At 36.7% G+C, this 17,392-nt stretch overlaps 1 protein-coding gene across 5 annotated transcripts in view; it reads left to right on the forward strand.

Moving 5' to 3' along the window:
• The window catches only part of ABCA6 (ATP binding cassette subfamily A member 6), a 72,726-nt gene that overhangs the window by 32,354 nt on the left and 22,980 nt on the right, over window positions 1–17,392 (forward strand). For all 5 annotated transcript variants that reach the window (XM_057317847.1, XM_044389100.3, XM_044389099.3 and 2 more), the window contains 11 exons: window positions 1,979–2,089; window positions 2,705–2,880; window positions 3,083–3,202; window positions 3,454–3,592; window positions 4,146–4,236; window positions 5,333–5,472; window positions 8,635–8,751; window positions 9,776–9,956; window positions 10,339–10,505; window positions 13,287–13,420; window positions 15,482–15,619. In XM_057317847.1, the coding sequence (XP_057173830.1) occupies window positions 1,979–2,089; window positions 2,705–2,880; window positions 3,083–3,202; window positions 3,454–3,592; window positions 4,146–4,236; window positions 5,333–5,472; window positions 8,635–8,751; window positions 9,776–9,956; window positions 10,339–10,505; window positions 13,287–13,420; window positions 15,482–15,619 (1,514 nt within the window). The remainder of the gene's footprint in view (window positions 1–1,978; window positions 2,090–2,704; window positions 2,881–3,082; window positions 3,203–3,453; window positions 3,593–4,145; window positions 4,237–5,332; window positions 5,473–8,634; window positions 8,752–9,775; window positions 9,957–10,338; window positions 10,506–13,286; window positions 13,421–15,481; window positions 15,620–17,392) is intronic.

Below are 17,392 nucleotides of genomic sequence, written 5' to 3' on the forward strand. Positions count from 1 at the left end.
CCTACAGCCTATCTTTCAGTGGCTGACAGGATCCTGTTGTATGGCTACCTCGATTTCCTTACACTCGTGTACAAAATTTGGCTTGTTTCCAATTTTTCATTATCATAAAAAAACTGTAATAAGCCTTCTTGTTCAATCTTTGTAAATATCATTATTTCCTGTATATAAATTTCTAAATGTAAATTATTCAAAGAGACTATGTTTTTAAGCTTCTTATTCATATTTCAAATCATTTCCCTTCAAACTTATAAAAATTTATACACTTGTGGGAATAACAATAATTAACAACAACAATAATATTAATAGCAACAAATGCTTAAAGTTTATTGAGTACTTACTGTGTGCTGGCAACTATGATAAGTGCTTTACACAGACTTTTTTTTCATTTAACCCTATGAGATACATAGTATCTCATACAAAATCTCCCATTTTGCAGATGAAGAAACTGAGGCTTATATTTCTTTTTTTTTTTTTTTTCCAGCTAGTATAGATCAGTTCCAAGATAGGTATCATCAGTTTTCTGTTACCCTGGAAAACACCATTTTTTTTCCATTTAAAAACTTAAGTAAATGTAAAATTTGTTGACATATTTGTTTAGTTGTCCCAATATTATTTATTAATTCATCTTCTTGATGACTTTAAAAGGTTGTTTCTTTAATCCTTTTTTTTTATGTCTACTTCGCTCCATCTTAGGCTTCTTTTTTCTTCTATCAGTCAGTGTATCCTGGAGTAGTAACATTATTTTAATTATGATATTTACTCCACTGGTTACTGTATTACTAACATATTATTTTAATTACTATAGTTCTCCAACATTTTTTTAAAGATTTTATTTATTGGAGAGAGAGAGACAGGAGAGAGAGAGTGAGAGAGCAAGAAGGGGGATCAGAGGGAGAAGGAGAAGCAGACTCCCTGCTGAGTGGGGAGCCCAACATGGGACTTGATCCCGGGACCCCAGATCATGACCTGAACCAAAGGCAGATGTCCAGCCAACTGAGCCACCCAGGCTCCCTGTTCTCCAACATATTTTAATACCATGTAGTCAAAACTAATATCTTGCTATTCCTTAATTTTTCTTAATTATTTGAGCTAATTTTTTCAATTTTTTAAAGAATCTTTTAGTAGAATTTTAAGTGAGAACTTAAATGGATTGTATTATAATAGGAAGAATTTTCTCTTTAGATGTAATTATTATTACCAGCACATTTAATAGCTGTTTAGTTTATCCAAGATCATCCAGATGGAAATGGATGAACTGGAATTCATCCCAGTTGTTAATTAATTTCAGTAATGTTTGAAAGTAGGTCACATAATTTAATTGAAGGAACCTGATCTCTTAGATATAACATAAAATTCTTATTTTATAAAATTATAAAATTTTATCCAACAACTTTTCATAACAGAGTTTGGTTTTCACTTGGTGGTAAAGAAAACAAACAAAAAAATAGTAAAGGATTCTTAAATAAATGATTTTTTTCCTACCGACCTCTAAATGCAAAAGGTTTGTAGTAAAAGAATAGAAAATTTATAACAGGGGAAAATATACAGTTTTGGTGAATATATTTTGGAAGGTAATTAATGCCATGAAAAATGTTTATCATTTAACATTTGCAAATGTAAGCTAGGAAAGAATAGAGTATGATCAAAATCCATATATATATGTATGTGTGTATATATATATATATATATATATTTACATGTTCATATATGCACATGCATATACACAGGAAGAAAGTGTATTACAGTGTTAGTATTTGAAATTATAGTTAAATTTATCTTACGTGGTTGTATTTATTTTACAAACATTCTACAGTAACCAGGTTATTTTAGCAGCCAGGAAAATATTGGATATTATATGTTTTAAACTATTTAAATGCTTGAGAATATACAACTAAAATAAATTTTTTGTTCTACTCTTAGAACCAGCTCTTTTTAATGCCCTCTTATTTATAATGCTAATATTTTATTTTAAAAATAGACTTGCTCTTTGACATATATGAAGGTCAAATCACAGCAGTTCTGGGTCATAGTGGAGCTGGCAAATCTTCATTACTGAACATCCTTAATGGGTCGTCTGTTCCAACAGAAGGTGAGCAAAAAGAAATTTCTCAAAGGCAAGATGCCCAGAGGTCATATGTTGCCTTTCTTATTTTAAGGTTAAAATGCTTAAGAGAAAACAGTGTTTATCTAACATCGTTTACCAGACTATAGGTTTTTTTTTTAATGTTTTTTTATTATATTATGTTAGTCACCATACAGTACATCCCTGGTTTCTGACGTAAAGTTCGATGATTCATTAGTTGTGTATAACACCCAGTGCACCATGCTGTACGTGCCCTCCTTACTACCCATCACCAGTCTATCCCATTCCCCCACCCCCCTCCCCTCTGAAGCCCTCAGTTTGTTTCTCATAGTCCATAGTCTCTCATGCTTCAGACTATAGGTTTTTGAATATACTTTATATTTCCCAAATTTTTATGAAAATCATTAGCCTTATTCCATTGCTATGTGATATTCCAGAGAAAAGATATTCCATCCTGAACATATATTTATGTTAATATTAATTTGTAGTTGTTAATACATTGTGAAGTCGTTATTTTAGATATTTGTGAATCTATGCCAATATTTTCCTGAATAAGATCTCTAAGCATTAATAAAACATATTATCTTACCAATGTTAAATTATTTTAACGTCTATTTTTAGGATCAGTTACCATCTATAATAAAAATCTCTCTGAAATGCAAGACTTGGAGGAAATCAAAAGGATAACTGGTGTCTGTCCTCAATTCAATGTTCAATTTGAGGTGCTCACCGTGAAGGAAAACCTCAGGCTGTTTGCTAAAATAAAAGGGATTCAGCCACAGGAAGTGGAACAAGAGGTAAATGGCCATGCTTGGATTAGCAAGTTAAATTTGCCAAGTTAAATCATGACCACAGAATTTGCCTTAGTGATTTACCTGCCCTGTTATGAATACAATTTAGGTAGTGAGGTCCTATAAAAAAGATCCGCTGTAATGGACAATTAAAATTGTAAAATATGAATTGTCTTGGATTTTAAGCTTTGTGTGTTTTCTTGCATAGGTACAAAGAATCTTATTAGAATTGGACATACAAAACATTCAGGATAACCTTGCTAAACATTTAAGTGAAGGACAGAAAAGAAAGCTGACCTTTGGGATTGCCATTTTAGGAGACCCTCAAGTAAGTGCGATTCTGCATGCCGCGGAATGCAGATTGAGTAGTAAGAAGTCAAGCTCTTCTTTTATCTCTAAAAGTAGTAGAGATTTCATTGTAATGTATCAGGACAGAATCTGCTGTTAAACTATGAATGTAAGTATATCCGACCTAAATGGTTGGAGAGTTATTATCTGATTTATTATTGTTATCCATGCTACCATGTGGGAAGAGTTAATGTGGGAGAGATATATGTTATACATTTTCATCCTCTGTAGATTTTGCTATTAGATGAACCAACTGCTGGGTTGGATCCCTTTTCAAGGCATCGAGTATGGAGTTTCCTCAAGGAACGCAAAGCAGGCCGTGTGATTCTCTTGAGTACCAATCTCATGGATGAGGCTGACATCCTGGCTGGTATTTGTTGGTTTTATCTCAGTTTTATAGTAAAGAATTTGGGAAATGTATATTTCTAGGACAAGCACTGTGCTCCCAGGACTTTCATGTGTGCTCCATTCCATAGTATTCTGGGGAATGACAAGAGTCTAATCCCCGCCTAGAATTCCTCACTGACTGTACATTTGCTAGATTGTGACCACTAATAAAATATTGTAAGGCTTTTTTTGTTTCAATTAATTTAAACATTGAAATCAATATATATCTGGTTGAAAAATATCCACTTATTCTTTAGCATACAGAATGGAAAATATGCCAATGTAACTTCTGGGTTTTTTTTTTTTTTTTCAAGAATTTTTATTGTAAGGCACAGAAATAGACTGGAACACGTAAGCTTATTTTAAATGCATCAATTTTAATGTGTATTTCAAATTTCTTAATGTACGTTAGTTACATTTGTTTCCTGTAGCGCACTTCTCCTTTGGAAATCTGAGCGTTGTCTTCTCACCTATATTTTCTAGAGAGGGAAGAAATGACTCCCATCATCCTTTCTTTTTTGCTTCTTTTTAATCAGATAGAAAAGTGATCATGTCCAATGGGAGACTGAAGTGTGCAGGGTCTTCTGTCTTTTTGAAGAGAAAATGGGGTCTTGGATATCACTTAAGGTAAAGACTTTGGGGATAGTTTGGATATATACATATATATCTACACACATATATATATATATGTATGTTTTCTTTTTTTTTAAAGATTTTATTTGTTTATTTGAGAGAGAGAAAGTGCATGAGTGGGGAGTTAGGAGGGGCAGGGGAAGAGGGAGAAGCAGGCTCCCACTGATCAGGGAGCCAGACATGGGGCTCCTGGATCCCAGGACCCCAGGATCACAACCTGAACAGAAGGCAGACACTTAACCGAATGAGCCACCCAGGCACCCCATATATTTGTTTTCAATGCTGGTATATCAAAAAGGCAGACAATTAGGAGGGACAGTTGACCTTGTGCTTCATCTTTGTCAAACTATTAGCTAGTGTTTCCCAAATGTTTTTCCTGCTTTTATTAATGCTAATGATAAGCAAAATTTCAAAGGTATAAGCCCAGGCTTACAGATCCCAGCAGGGCTACTTCATGGACTGCTGTCTAGGTAGCCTCTCTGGGCATCCTAAATCTCTCTCTTCTTCCCACCCTCTATCTCCCTCTGATGATCTTGTAACATATTTTCATTCTTTCATTGGGCACAAAATCAAATAATTTCAGAAGCTAGTATCAAAAATGGGAGAGAGTAAAGAGCACTGTATCTAACAAGAAAGTGTGTCCAGGTGAAAAGAATTTTTAAAAACCCAAACCAAAAACCCTATGGCCAAACAAAACATGCATGTAGACCAAACTTCCCTATTAGTCACTAATTCCTGATATCTACACAATCTGGTGTAATTATTTTCCTTAAGCAATTTCTTCTACCTAATGTACTTGCCTTGCTCTGTTTATCTTCCTACTTGAAATATAGTTTAACTTACAGCATGCATTCGTTTGTATATTTGTAATTGTTCTGAATTTATACAACTCCTCTACATAGATCATAAGATTTTTTCAAACTGATGGCATTATTATTATTTCTGTTGTTGTTGTTGTTATTCACTCATTTTGTTTGTTCCCTAAAGCCAAGTAAGGTAGTACTCAGAGGCTAGGTATTCAGTAAAAGCCCTTCTTTTGTGATAGCAGTAGAGAAAACACAAATCAATGATCTTTTCTTTTAAATATTAGTTTGTACAGAAATGAAGTATGTGATCCAGAAAAAATAACATCCTTCATTAATCATTACATCCCTGATGCTAAATTAAAAACAGAAAACAAAGAAAAGCTTGTGTATACTTTGCCCATGGAAAGGACAAATAAATTTCCAGGTAACTTAAATATGATTATGATGGAATGAAATTTGGGAACAAGTGTTCACCTCATTATTACAGCTTTCATTATTTAATGGATTTGGATTTTGTCTTGGGTTGGGTTCCCTAAAAAGCAGAACTTGAAATGAGGACTTGAGTTCACCTTGTTTGGTAACTGATGCCTAGAAACACCAGGAGGGAATGGGGACATGAGAGTGGGGAGCGAAGGAGGCAAGGGAAGTTTGCATTATTGAGCAGGTGGTTGCAATATGAAATTGAGATGTAATACCTTTGGAATAAATAACCGAATAAGTGAGCAAGGGGCTCAGTGTTATATCAGGAGAGGGGTGAGAAAGCTGGGGTATTTATTTGCCACTCCCTACCCTTCACTGGTTGAGATGCTTTCAGGAGCATTAATTTTCTAACTCATATGGCTTGTACTTAACATGAGCTTAGCATACATCACAGCCCAGAACAAAATGCCTTTTGGCAGGTGTTAATAAGCAGATTTATTGTGTATAAGTGAGTACAGAAGGGATGGGGGCAGGGTTTCAAGGTGTCTGCTATAGGTTCCCTTTTATATTTTAATTTAATTGTGTGTATATATATTTTGCAGAAAAAATAGTTAATTTATTCAGCAAAAGTATTCACCATAGGTTCCCAGTCTGCTGAGTAGCAGTCCTAACCTAGGATTTGTTTGATAAGTAATTCTAATATTAGCTAACTCTTTGTACGATGTTTGCCATGAGTCAGGCACTGTTCCTAATAGTTGCATATATATCAACTCATTTAGTCTTACAACTATTCTGTGAGGTTGGTGCTATAGTCTTCCCTGTCTTACAAATGAGGAAATATATGTCTTTTTTAATTTAAAAGCTTCCTTTTTATCTAAACATTTAGTTTATTAAAGGTTTAACTCTCTGCAGGCCTGATTTAAAGAGGCTCATTTGTATGATTCAGTCTTATTAAGCAAATACTCAGGAATTCAGATTTAGTCTCACCTCCAAATAAGGCAGCTCTCCGTGTCCTTGTAGGAGCTGTAAGGTGGTGTTCTCAAGTCGATAGGCTATACTGTGTTATTCTGTCCAGTGAGATACAACTAGCCTTTTTTTGGTTGGGGAAGGAAAATAGTGAGTTATATGTTGATACCACCATGAGAACATGTCACACCAGAGTCCCTGGTGTTGATGTTTTGGTCTATGACAGCCTCTTTATTCTGACCCTAGGCCTCTGCAAGTCCAGTGACATTCTTATGTCCTATAGGAAATACGAAAGATAATAGTAAATGTTTATTGGGAACCTATTACATAAAAGGCACTGCTTGAGGCACTAGAGATACAGAGTTAAATAAGACATCTGAGTCCCTACCCTCATGGAGGGTACATTCCATTGGGTGGGGAGAAGTGGACACACACAATAAGCCAAGGTATATTACATTGTATAATGCAATAATAAACAAAGTCATATGGTTTAGAGAGAAAACTCATGTCAGGCTGGGGTTTATATAGATTGCCAGAAGTACAAAAGAAGAAAACGATCAAAAGCATTCCAAGCAAAGGGAGGAAAGAGATGTCTGGAGTGCAGTGCATGCGGGAGGAGACTGGCAAGTGGGGATGGGTGAGGTTGTAGGGATAGATGAAGGTTTGTGCATATAGAGCTTCAGAGGCTGTCATGTGGTGTTTGAATTTTATCTTAAATGCACTGAGAAACCACTGAGAGTCATTAAGTGGGGAATTGATGTGATGTGACTTATATTTTCATTCTCTGGTTATAAAAGAGCACTCTGGATATAGAAGAAGAGTAGGCACTGGGAGACCAGCCATGTGACCATGTCAGACTTACAGGGGAAAGATGTTGATCCTTGTGCTACCATGGTGCCAGTTGAAAGATGGATGAAAAATCCAGAGGGACTTCTAGAATTTTGGCTCAAATCACCAGGTGGAAGATGGTGTCATTTGTTATAAAATGATGAGAGAGACAGTTGGGTAGGATGGAGAAGGAGGAATTAATGTTCTGTCTTAGAAATGTTTGCTTTGAGATGCTTCTAGACTTCAAAGTAGAGATGTCAAGTGGCTAAGTATACAGTTGGTTATGGGATATTGGAAGTCAGAGAACACTCAAAGTGAGAATTGAACTTGGGAATCAACAGCATACAGATGGATTTAATGCAAATTTGAGTGTATGGAAAGAGTGTTTGAAAAGAGAAGATGATCCAGGACTGAGTCCTCAGGAGAAAGTAGAGGAAGAGTCAGAGAATGGTGGAAATCAAGAACCCCCCATGAACTGGAAGGAAAAACAAAAGAATATGTATGTTTCTATTAACTCAAGGGAGACAGTGTTTGTAGAAGGATGAAGTAGTCAACAGCTTCAAATGTCCCTGAATGAGAGAGAGAAAGGGTTAAAAGAATTGTTAAAAAGCTCTTGTCCATTGAATTTAAAATGTGGAATCATTGATGACCTTGGCAAGAACAGTTTCTATGGAGGGATAGGGATAGCATTTGGATTTGTGGGGGTTCAGTTGAATAGGATGTGACAAATTAAAAGTGGTAGACAAACCTTTGAGCCATGGGTGCATGTGTGTAGTGGGAGGCTGGGGAGGGGGGAGATTGGGTTTTTGTTTTTGTTGTTGTTTTTGTTTAACGGGTTAACTTATAGCATTTTGCCTGCTGTTTGGAATGGCTCAGTACATGTAGGAGAAACTGATGATACAGGCCAGAAAAGGGCAGGAGATTACTTTAGGAAGTCCTCAAGATGCCAGAATGGAATGGAATTCAGAACACAAGTCAAAGAGGTAGCCTTGGAGGGCGCAGCTCTAAGTCTTCCACCTGTACAGAACCAAGACCCAGAATATGGGTAGAAATAAATGTTGATTTGTGTGGAGGTGAGAAGATGATGTTTTTTCTGATTGCTCGTATTTCCTCAAAGAAGTGTTCTGGAAGTTCATGAGCTGAGAATATAAAGTAGAGTACAGATGGATTGAGGGTAGAGGGGAAAGTTCTGACATATTCATTTCAGAGAAGAAGAACATTTTAATAAAATGTTGCTTTTGCTTCCTGTGATATGCCAAAGACATATTTTTCTGAACAATATTCTGGATCATCTTGTAAATAAGTGTTAGTTTACTGGATTTTGTTATCAATGTGATATTTAAAATGTATCTATTCCGGTCTGTTGCCTTAGACCTTTTCAGTGATCTTGATAAGTGTTCTGGCCAGGGTGTGACGAGTTATGACATTTCCATGTCAACTCTGAATGACGTCTTCATGAAACTGGAAGGAAAATCAACTATGGAACAAGGTAAATTCATTGTATAAGTAACAGAAAATCAATTTCCAAATAATCATGTATTAATTTAGTATTTTATAATGCATTAGGCATGATTTACACTAAAGAATATGAGTAATTCCAAATTTGACTGCTGTTTGGGAAGGGTTGTATTGTTTTCTAACATCATTACTAGGACTGAACACAGATCCCTTTTTGGAATATAACAAATTTCTCTTTGCAAACTATTTGCTTCCTATTTCAGCAGTTTTCTCCTATCCCCAGATGCTCACTGCTCCTTGGATATTCTGAGGATGTGAAAGGCTCTCAATCAAGGTCGTGAAGTCTGAGCAGATATTTCTTATAAAAATTGCTCTTAGCTTGTTCATGTTGAAAATTTCACTAAGGTCTTAATGGAGAAAAAGCTAGGGTCATCTCCTGTGTATTTTAATGGATAGTAATAATGAGAAGGACAGTTATTTAGGGAGCCTCTATCCAGAACCTTTGATCAATGTGTGGATATAGTGCATTACCTTTCTACAAAAACCTTTCCAGCAAAAGGCATTGGCACCATTCTACATAGGAGAAAACTAGACCTAAGAGCAATTATGTGATTGGTCCTAAATCGTGCCACTTACAAATCATGTATTTGGGAATGAGATACAGGTCTGGTGGCTTCAGAGCTCGAAATCATTCACCTACATTCTGAAATTACTGACAGCTTAATAGCTGACATTTAGGCATCAACGATTGGCTATTTCAATGGAGAATATTTCTTGAAATCCCTCAGAATATTGTTATATATGGGACCTTCTATACCTTTTCAAAGGCTAGGCATAATGAGGTCACACTTTACTGAATTCTTCTTTGGGTATGAATTTAGTTATATTTTATCATTGAGTTTATTGAATGTGGACGTTATAAACATAATTTGTTTCTTATATTGTTTGCTTTGTAACCATTGTAAAACAACTTTTAATGTTGCAAAAAAGAGAAAACTGTGATGTCCAAGGATGGCATTAATAATGTGTGTGTGTGTGTGTGTGTGTATGTGTAGATTTTGAACAAGCAGAGATAAGAGACACAGAAAGCCTACATGAAATAGAGCCAGCTTGCTCTTCTTTCCCTGAAATGCAGAAGGCTGTGAGTGACATGGGCCTCTGGAAAATGCAAGTCTGCACAATAGCACGGCTTCGTTTCTTAAAGTTAAAACGTGGGAGGAGAGAGCTTTTGATCCTGTGAGTATCAGAGTACTGTGGTTTTTGTTAGTGAGTTTCAAGAGAGGGTTAAACCAGAAGAGAATGTAAAACTAGAACATAGTATCCAACATTCCTGCCGGAAAATGGATAAATACATTTCATTTTATTGACAGTAGGAATGCCTGTATGGTAGCACTTGATTAGCCTCATACACAGGTCTGTTTAGTTTTCATGGTTTGATACCTGGTGTTTATATAGCGATGCCTTTTAGTACTGTGTGGAGTACTGAGGCCTCACTTTCAAAATTTTAGCACCTATACTCCTGGCTGACACAGAGTTCGTACCCAACAAATACTGTGAAATATCTGTCAACAAATAAAATTGCTACAGATTCATGTGGTTATTTTTTCTTTATTGGTAGACTCTTGGTATTTGGGATCGCAATATTCCCTTTGATTGTGGAGAAGATACTTTATGCTCTATTAATTCAAAAGAGTGATTGGGAATTTAAAACTGAACTGTATTTCCTCTCTCCTGGACAACCTCCTGAAGACCCTCGTACCAGCCTATTGGTCGTCAATAACACAGGTGAAGAGAAAAAGAAAATTTAATCCAGAAATAAGTTATTTTTATGTAGAGGGGGAAAAACAAAACATAAGAGAAGAAAATGTGTACTTAGACTTCATTTATAGAAAACAGCTGAGGTACAATGCCTATTTGCTCTGATTTTGGAGATGATGGAGATGGTGGGATAGACAGAAGGAGCATGGGTGAGTCACTATATAACCTGGTTAAAGCAGAACTGCCTATCTACCTGACCACCGTAAGCTCTTACGTGAAAGAGAAATAAACTTCTGTATTGACTGAACCACTCTATTTGAGATCTCCTTGTTGCAGCAGCCTAACCGGTTCCATAAATATTATACACACTGACTGATATATAAAGAATGCATTTTTATACCCTATGCCCCTCCAACAGGATCTAGAAAGGTTCCTTAAGACAATTTGGAATGCATGTTCTTGTTATCCTAAAAAATTGGTTTTGTCTAACTGCTTATTTAACTTTGAAGAAGCTTTTATTTCTACCTAAGACGTGAAATATATATATATATTCAGCATAGGAGACCTCTCTTGATGAGTACCCCAGCCCATTCTAATATTCATATACAGCTATGACACCTCCTTTAATCAAAAGTGGTCTTTTAATTTCTGTTTCTCATTCTTCTTTTCAATTTGGGTTTTAGAAAGTAAGTTTTATTCACTCTGCTACCTTAAAATGGAAATTCTTGTGAATTATATATTTTATTTGTATGATCTAGAAATTTTCAGCCAATCATTATCAGCCTATTCATTTTTATTTTTCAGTTTATTATTATCTCATGTATATATTTTCCTTCTCCAGTTACTCTAAGAACAATATACTTGGATTAGCTTACTTATTTTTCTTCCCTGTACTCAGTTGTGAGGTATTTTGTGATTTAAGTTTGGAGCTTCTCTTCCATCTTCTTCCTCTTTTCTCAAAATATGATGGTTCTTGGTAAGATGTTCATCTTTAAATCAGGGAATCCCTGTTTACCTAAGGGAATGTGGGTAACCATTAACGTTTCCTACCTTAGGTGACTGTGGAGATGGAGTATGGATGCATGGAAAGCTTATTTTCTTTTCTTTTTTTTTTTTTTTAAAGATTTTATTTATTTATTTGACAGAGAGGGAGACAGCCAGCGAGAGAGGGAACACAAGCAGGGGGAGTAGGAGAGGAAGAAGCAGGCTCATAGTGGAGGAGCCTGATGTGGGGCTCAATCCCACAACGCCGGGATCACGCCCTGAGCCAAAGGCAGACGCCCAACCGCTGTGCCACCCAGCCGCCCTGGAAAGCTTATTTTCTATGTAAACATTCCTTTCCCACCTGGTGGGAATGCTAATTCATCTGGGCCTTCATCCTGTTTTATGATCCCAGAACCCCTTTCTGGGTGTCCCCAGTATGAACTCCTTTTCAAAGTCCAAATGAGCAAAAAATGAGAGTCCTCTTTTTCTCTTTTCCCATTCCATCCTGTCCTTTTAATTGTCTGGAGTTACTTTAGATCTTGCCCTGCTGTTTTCCCCAAATAGTATCTCTTAAAAATTAAGTCTGAGGACTTATATGCTGGGGATAACTATAGCTGGTGTCTGTTCCATGTGGACCATGGGGAGAGAACTGTGGTCACTTTGTTTCAGGCGTGGTTAACCAGCTAATGAGCATGGCTGTGGCTTCAGGGCCCACTTGGCCCCCTTGAGTTTTTCCATATCCCGGACATTGGTTTTACCTTTGTAGTTGTTTGCTCTTGTGAGCTCTTGGCTGTGGGTTTTCTTTGCTCTTATTTCTCTGTCAACAATCTCATCTGCTTTCTTCATTAGAGACATATCAAAAACTTTGGTCTGAAAGTGGCACTCTTCATTTCTTACTATATATACATTTATATAGATATATATACTATACAGGTAATAGATATGTATGTAGAATAGATGTATGTTTTTTTCTTTAAAGATTTATTTATTTTAGAGAGAGAGTTTACAGGAGCAGGAAAGGGAGAGGGAGAGAGAGAGAATCTCAAGCAGACTGTGCGCTGACCATGGAGCCCAACGTGGGGCTTGATCTCATGACCCTGAGATCACCATCTGAGCTGAAAGCAAGAGTCAGATGCTTAACTGATTGTTCCCCCCCAGGCACCCCTATGTATATGTTAATATACACATACATGTATTTACTTTTCCGTTATTTCAAAGAATAAGGGAGAGAGGGAAGTGTTATTATTGTCCATTTTAGGCTGGCTCATCTGAAGTACTGCTCACAAAATTATTGCATTTCCACAGATTATTGAGTTCAAATGTATTTTTTTAAACAAGAGTCATAAAATAGAATTATCTTGTTTTATTTATTTTTTTAAAAAAAGATGTTATTTATATATTTGACAGAGAGAGAGAGAACTCAAGCAGGGGGAGCTGCAGGCAGAGGGAGAAGGAGAAGCAGACTCCCTGCTAAGCAGAGAGCTGGACTTGGGACTCGATCCCGGGATGCTGGGATCATGACCTGAGCTGAAAGCAGACGGTTAACTGACTGAGCCACCCAGGCACCCCTAGAATTATCTTGTTTTAATAGTCACGTGTTAGCGTGCACTAAAAGGGAATTATAAAGCTAACTCATCACAGCATTGGATTTGATAAATAAAAGATGGTAGAATGAGCTAATATTATTATTATGATGCCCAAAGACATATGCTTTCACATACTATTCTGTAGATATTGACTTCAAATTGTGTATGTGATTTATGTTAAAAATTTGACATATATGTTCTTGTTTTCTATGGCCTTCTGCTATTGATTTCATACTAGAATCAAATATTGAAGATTTTATACAGTCAGTGAAGCATCAAAATATACTTTTGGAAGTAGATGACTTTGCAAACAGAAACGGCACTGATGACCTGTCATACAATGGAGCTATCATAGTGTCTGGTAAACAAAAGGTACGTTGGCCTCTTGGTTTTGCTTTCATAAAAAAAAATTAAAAAGTGCTACATTTTTAACTCTTATTTTTTTTTTTTAAGATTTTATTTATTTGTTTGCCAGAAAGAGAGCAAGAGAGAGAGTGAGCACAAGTGGGGTGAAGGGTAGAGGGAGAAGCAGACTCCCTGCTGAGCCGGGAGCCCGATGCGGGACTCGGTCCTGGGACCCTGGGATCGTGACCTGAGCCGAAGGCAGATGCTTCACTGACTCAGCCACCCAGGCGCCCCCATTTTTAACTCTTTTAAATGGCAGTCAACACAGCTAGTATATAGCAACTTGATTTAAAAACATTTTGGGTCATTATTAAATAAGCTGTGAAGATTTTTTTTTTTTTAAAGATTTTATTTGTTTATTTGACAGAGAGAGAGAGAACACAAGCAGGGGTACAGGCAGGCAGAGGGAGAGGGAGGAACAGACTCCCCGCTGAGTAGGGAGCCCACCGTGGGGCTGGATTCCAGGACCCTGGGATCATGACCTGAGCCAAAGGCAGACGCTTCACCAACTTAGCCACCCAGGCCCCTCAATAAGCTGTGAAGTTTAAATAAGCTTTTGTAAAACATCTTCAATCTTAACTTTAGAATTAGATGATTTTTACATTTGAAAATAGCTAAGTGTAATTGCGTTATTCAGATTCAATAAAATATTAGACCTTATAATTACCAACCATGAGTTTAAAGAATTTTATTCAATGGCTAACTACTCAAAAGTTGTTTTTTATACAGTTGACCCTTGAACAACATGGGTGTTAGGGGTGCCGAACCCCTACACAGTTGAAAATCCACATATAACTTTTAACTCCCTAAAAACTTACCTGCTAAGACTCAACTTACTGTTGGCTGAAAGCCTTACCAATAACATTAACAGTCAATTAATGCATATTTTGTGTGTTATCTGTATTGCATACTGTATTCTTGCAATAAGGTAAGCTAGAGAAGAGACAATGTTATTAAAACCATTAGGAAGAGAAAATACATTTACATTACTGTACTGAAAAAAATTCACATATAAGTGAAAAGTGTAGTTCAAAACTGTGTTGTTCAAGGATCAACTGTATTGAGAATATACATTAAATAGTATAAAGGCCCCATGAAATCTCTGAGAGAAAAGTCTTCTCAGTCTACTGTTAACATGTTTCAATTTGGGTAAAAGAGTCCAAGGGATGGAGACTGTTCCAGGTACAAGACTGTTGAAAATACATCCTAATTGTTAAGTAAAACTCTGAGTCTTACTTAAAAAACAATGAAAAGCAGGGAGCCACATGAAATGAACCTACCTCATTATTTCTTGCTACAAGGAAAATAAAAACCAAAACAAAAGCCTTGTAAGATATATCATTGAATTCAGTTTCATCTAAACTAAGTACATCATAAAAAATGCAATCTTACTCTGTTTCATATCTGAAACTAATGTAGCATTTTGCGTCAACTCTACTTCAATTTTTTTTTAAAAAAGTAACTCTTTGTGCCAACTGTAGGAAACTGCATTGGTTGGCCATTGCTTTGTTACTTATCTAACATATTTATTACATGAACCAATAGAATGTTTAAACACTATTGAGCCTCTTGATAAATGTATGAACATTTTCATAAACCTGGAGGATATAAACATTGTCTTAGAAAGCATAAAAATGGTTCATTGGCAGTGTAACCATGAATACTTTATGCACCCTATGCTTATCTCCTATCCAGGAAATCAGAGATCCTGTGCTTGCTCACTATGAACTGACAGTGTCTCCTTGTCGGGGTTATTTTTATATTCAGTTATTTGAAATTTCCTCATCAGCAAAATGAGGACAAAAATGATCTAAAATTAGTAATACTAAGAAAAATTCATATTACTGACTAAACAACCAACTTATTATCCCCTTTCACAAATGAGGAAGCTGAGGCTCAGAAAGGTCAGTTACCTTGAGGATGATACTACAGAGTGTGGAACTCGGGGATTTTAATATAAACCTTTTTTTTTTTTTGGTTCTTTAATGACTTAGAATTAACATCATTTTATTTTTGTTTTATTCAAAGGATTACAGATTTTCAGTTGCATGCAATACCTTGAGACTGCACTGTTTTCCTATTCTTGTGAATATTATTAGCAATGGGCTACTTCGAATGTTTAATGGTACTCAAAATATTCGAATTGAGAGAAGCCCATATCCTTTTGTAAGTATTGGATTTACTCATTCTAAACAATGAAGAATTTGGCAAGCAACTGATGTTTTCTTTCGCTTTTAAATATTCATCATTGATTGTTAATCCTGAAAATTTTTTTTGTCCTAACATTTTAAACATTACATCTAACAAAATACATTTTTTTTCCCTTGGTATTATCAGAGAATGATGATGGGGGAATACTTTTCAATATCATGTCATAGTCTTCTAGAGAATCTTCTGCAAAGATACAGACTTGATTGCAGAAGTGTATTGGAGAGGGTGTGTGTGTGTGTGTACATTGAATTGGAAATCAAGAACACTTGTAAAACAGCTTTAGAATCTTGTAAATCTAATCTAATTTGTTTGTGGACCATCACTGACTAAATGAGTAGTAGGTTGATATGAAGGAGAATTTGCCAGTTCTCGGGCTGTATGCTCTCTGATGAATTCCTTCACCTGTCCGTAGTTGTGTGCATTTCAGGGGTTTCGGATGTACACGGGCTGCAACTTCAGGGTTTTTGTCAGCTGGCTACAGCCTGGATTTCGATGACAGGAAGCAGTAGTGGGAGCAGGACTCTGCAGCCTGGGCTCCAGTCACATTGCTTCCTCCCTTTGCCCCCAGCCCAGCCCAGAAGAGACAGTGTCTTCTTGCTTCATTCTCGTTGGCTTCTCTGAACTTCCCACACATGTAACCCTTGCATGAGTACTTTCTCTCTATTTGAAGTCCTGAAGATAGTAATGGTTTTCTGGTTAGACCCTGATACTCAAGAGGGATCTCTTAAAGCTGACTCATACTGTTCCAAACCAGGAGAATGGAAGAGCAATACATAGGATTAGAAATGGAGCCATCAGGAAGGGAAGCCCATTTGGTGAAAAGGGGGTTGAATTTGGTTTTGGCTTCACTGCTTCAAGGTGCTGGGGGTATGTGCTAAAGCAGATGGACAGATTATACTTGAGTGGTCAGCGATGGAGCCATGCACCTATGAGTTGAAGCTACCACTGACCGTGAGAGCTGGGACAGTGCAAGGGTAGCGGGGTCTGAAGGGACCTCTCCAGAAAGTAGAACCAACTGGCAGTAGAAAGACATAGATGTTATCCCCTCTTGGTCCTTTAGTTTCCTCACTTCATTACTTGTTTATTCAGGATCAAATAAAGTTTGATCCTGGTTACTCTCTTAGGCATCCCCAGTGGCACATGCCTTTCTTCCCTCAACCATTTTTATGAAGACGGTAATGGATTTTTGTACCTGGCAAAATATTCAAATGGATCATTGTAGCCTCTAAAGCTTTAAGTAAAGCTTGAGAACTGTGGAATTGTTTTGAGACAGGCTACCGCACTGCTGAGCTGTGATTATATCCAAGAGACAGTCCTGTACCCACTCATGGGCCCAGCCTCAGGCAGCCACTGATCTGGGGATGGTGATTCAAAGGTCATCTCCTCGCCCACAGGCTTGGTGGCATCAAGTTTTCTTTTTAACTCTGTTGCTTCAGAACACATCTGACCAGCTACTGATGGCTTCACGTATCCATCACTATGTTAGCTGAGAAAGACGTGCTACTCAGGCCTGAAGGATCTGTTTCTCTAGGATCATAATTCCCAAATTATTATTTTTTGTATTGTGGCAGAAACACATAACGTAAAATTCACCATCTTAACCATTTTTAAGTGCACAGTTCAGTAGTGTCAAGCATATTCATACTATGGTGAAACAGGTCTCTAAAACTTTTTCATCTCGCAGAACTAAAACCTCATACCCATTACACAAGAATGCCCCATTGTCCC

The sequence above is a fragment of the Ursus arctos genome, unplaced genomic scaffold (genome assembly GCF_023065955.2).
Source record: "Ursus arctos isolate Adak ecotype North America unplaced genomic scaffold, UrsArc2.0 scaffold_24, whole genome shotgun sequence".
NCBI classification, from domain to species: domain Eukaryota; kingdom Metazoa; phylum Chordata; class Mammalia; order Carnivora; family Ursidae; genus Ursus; species Ursus arctos.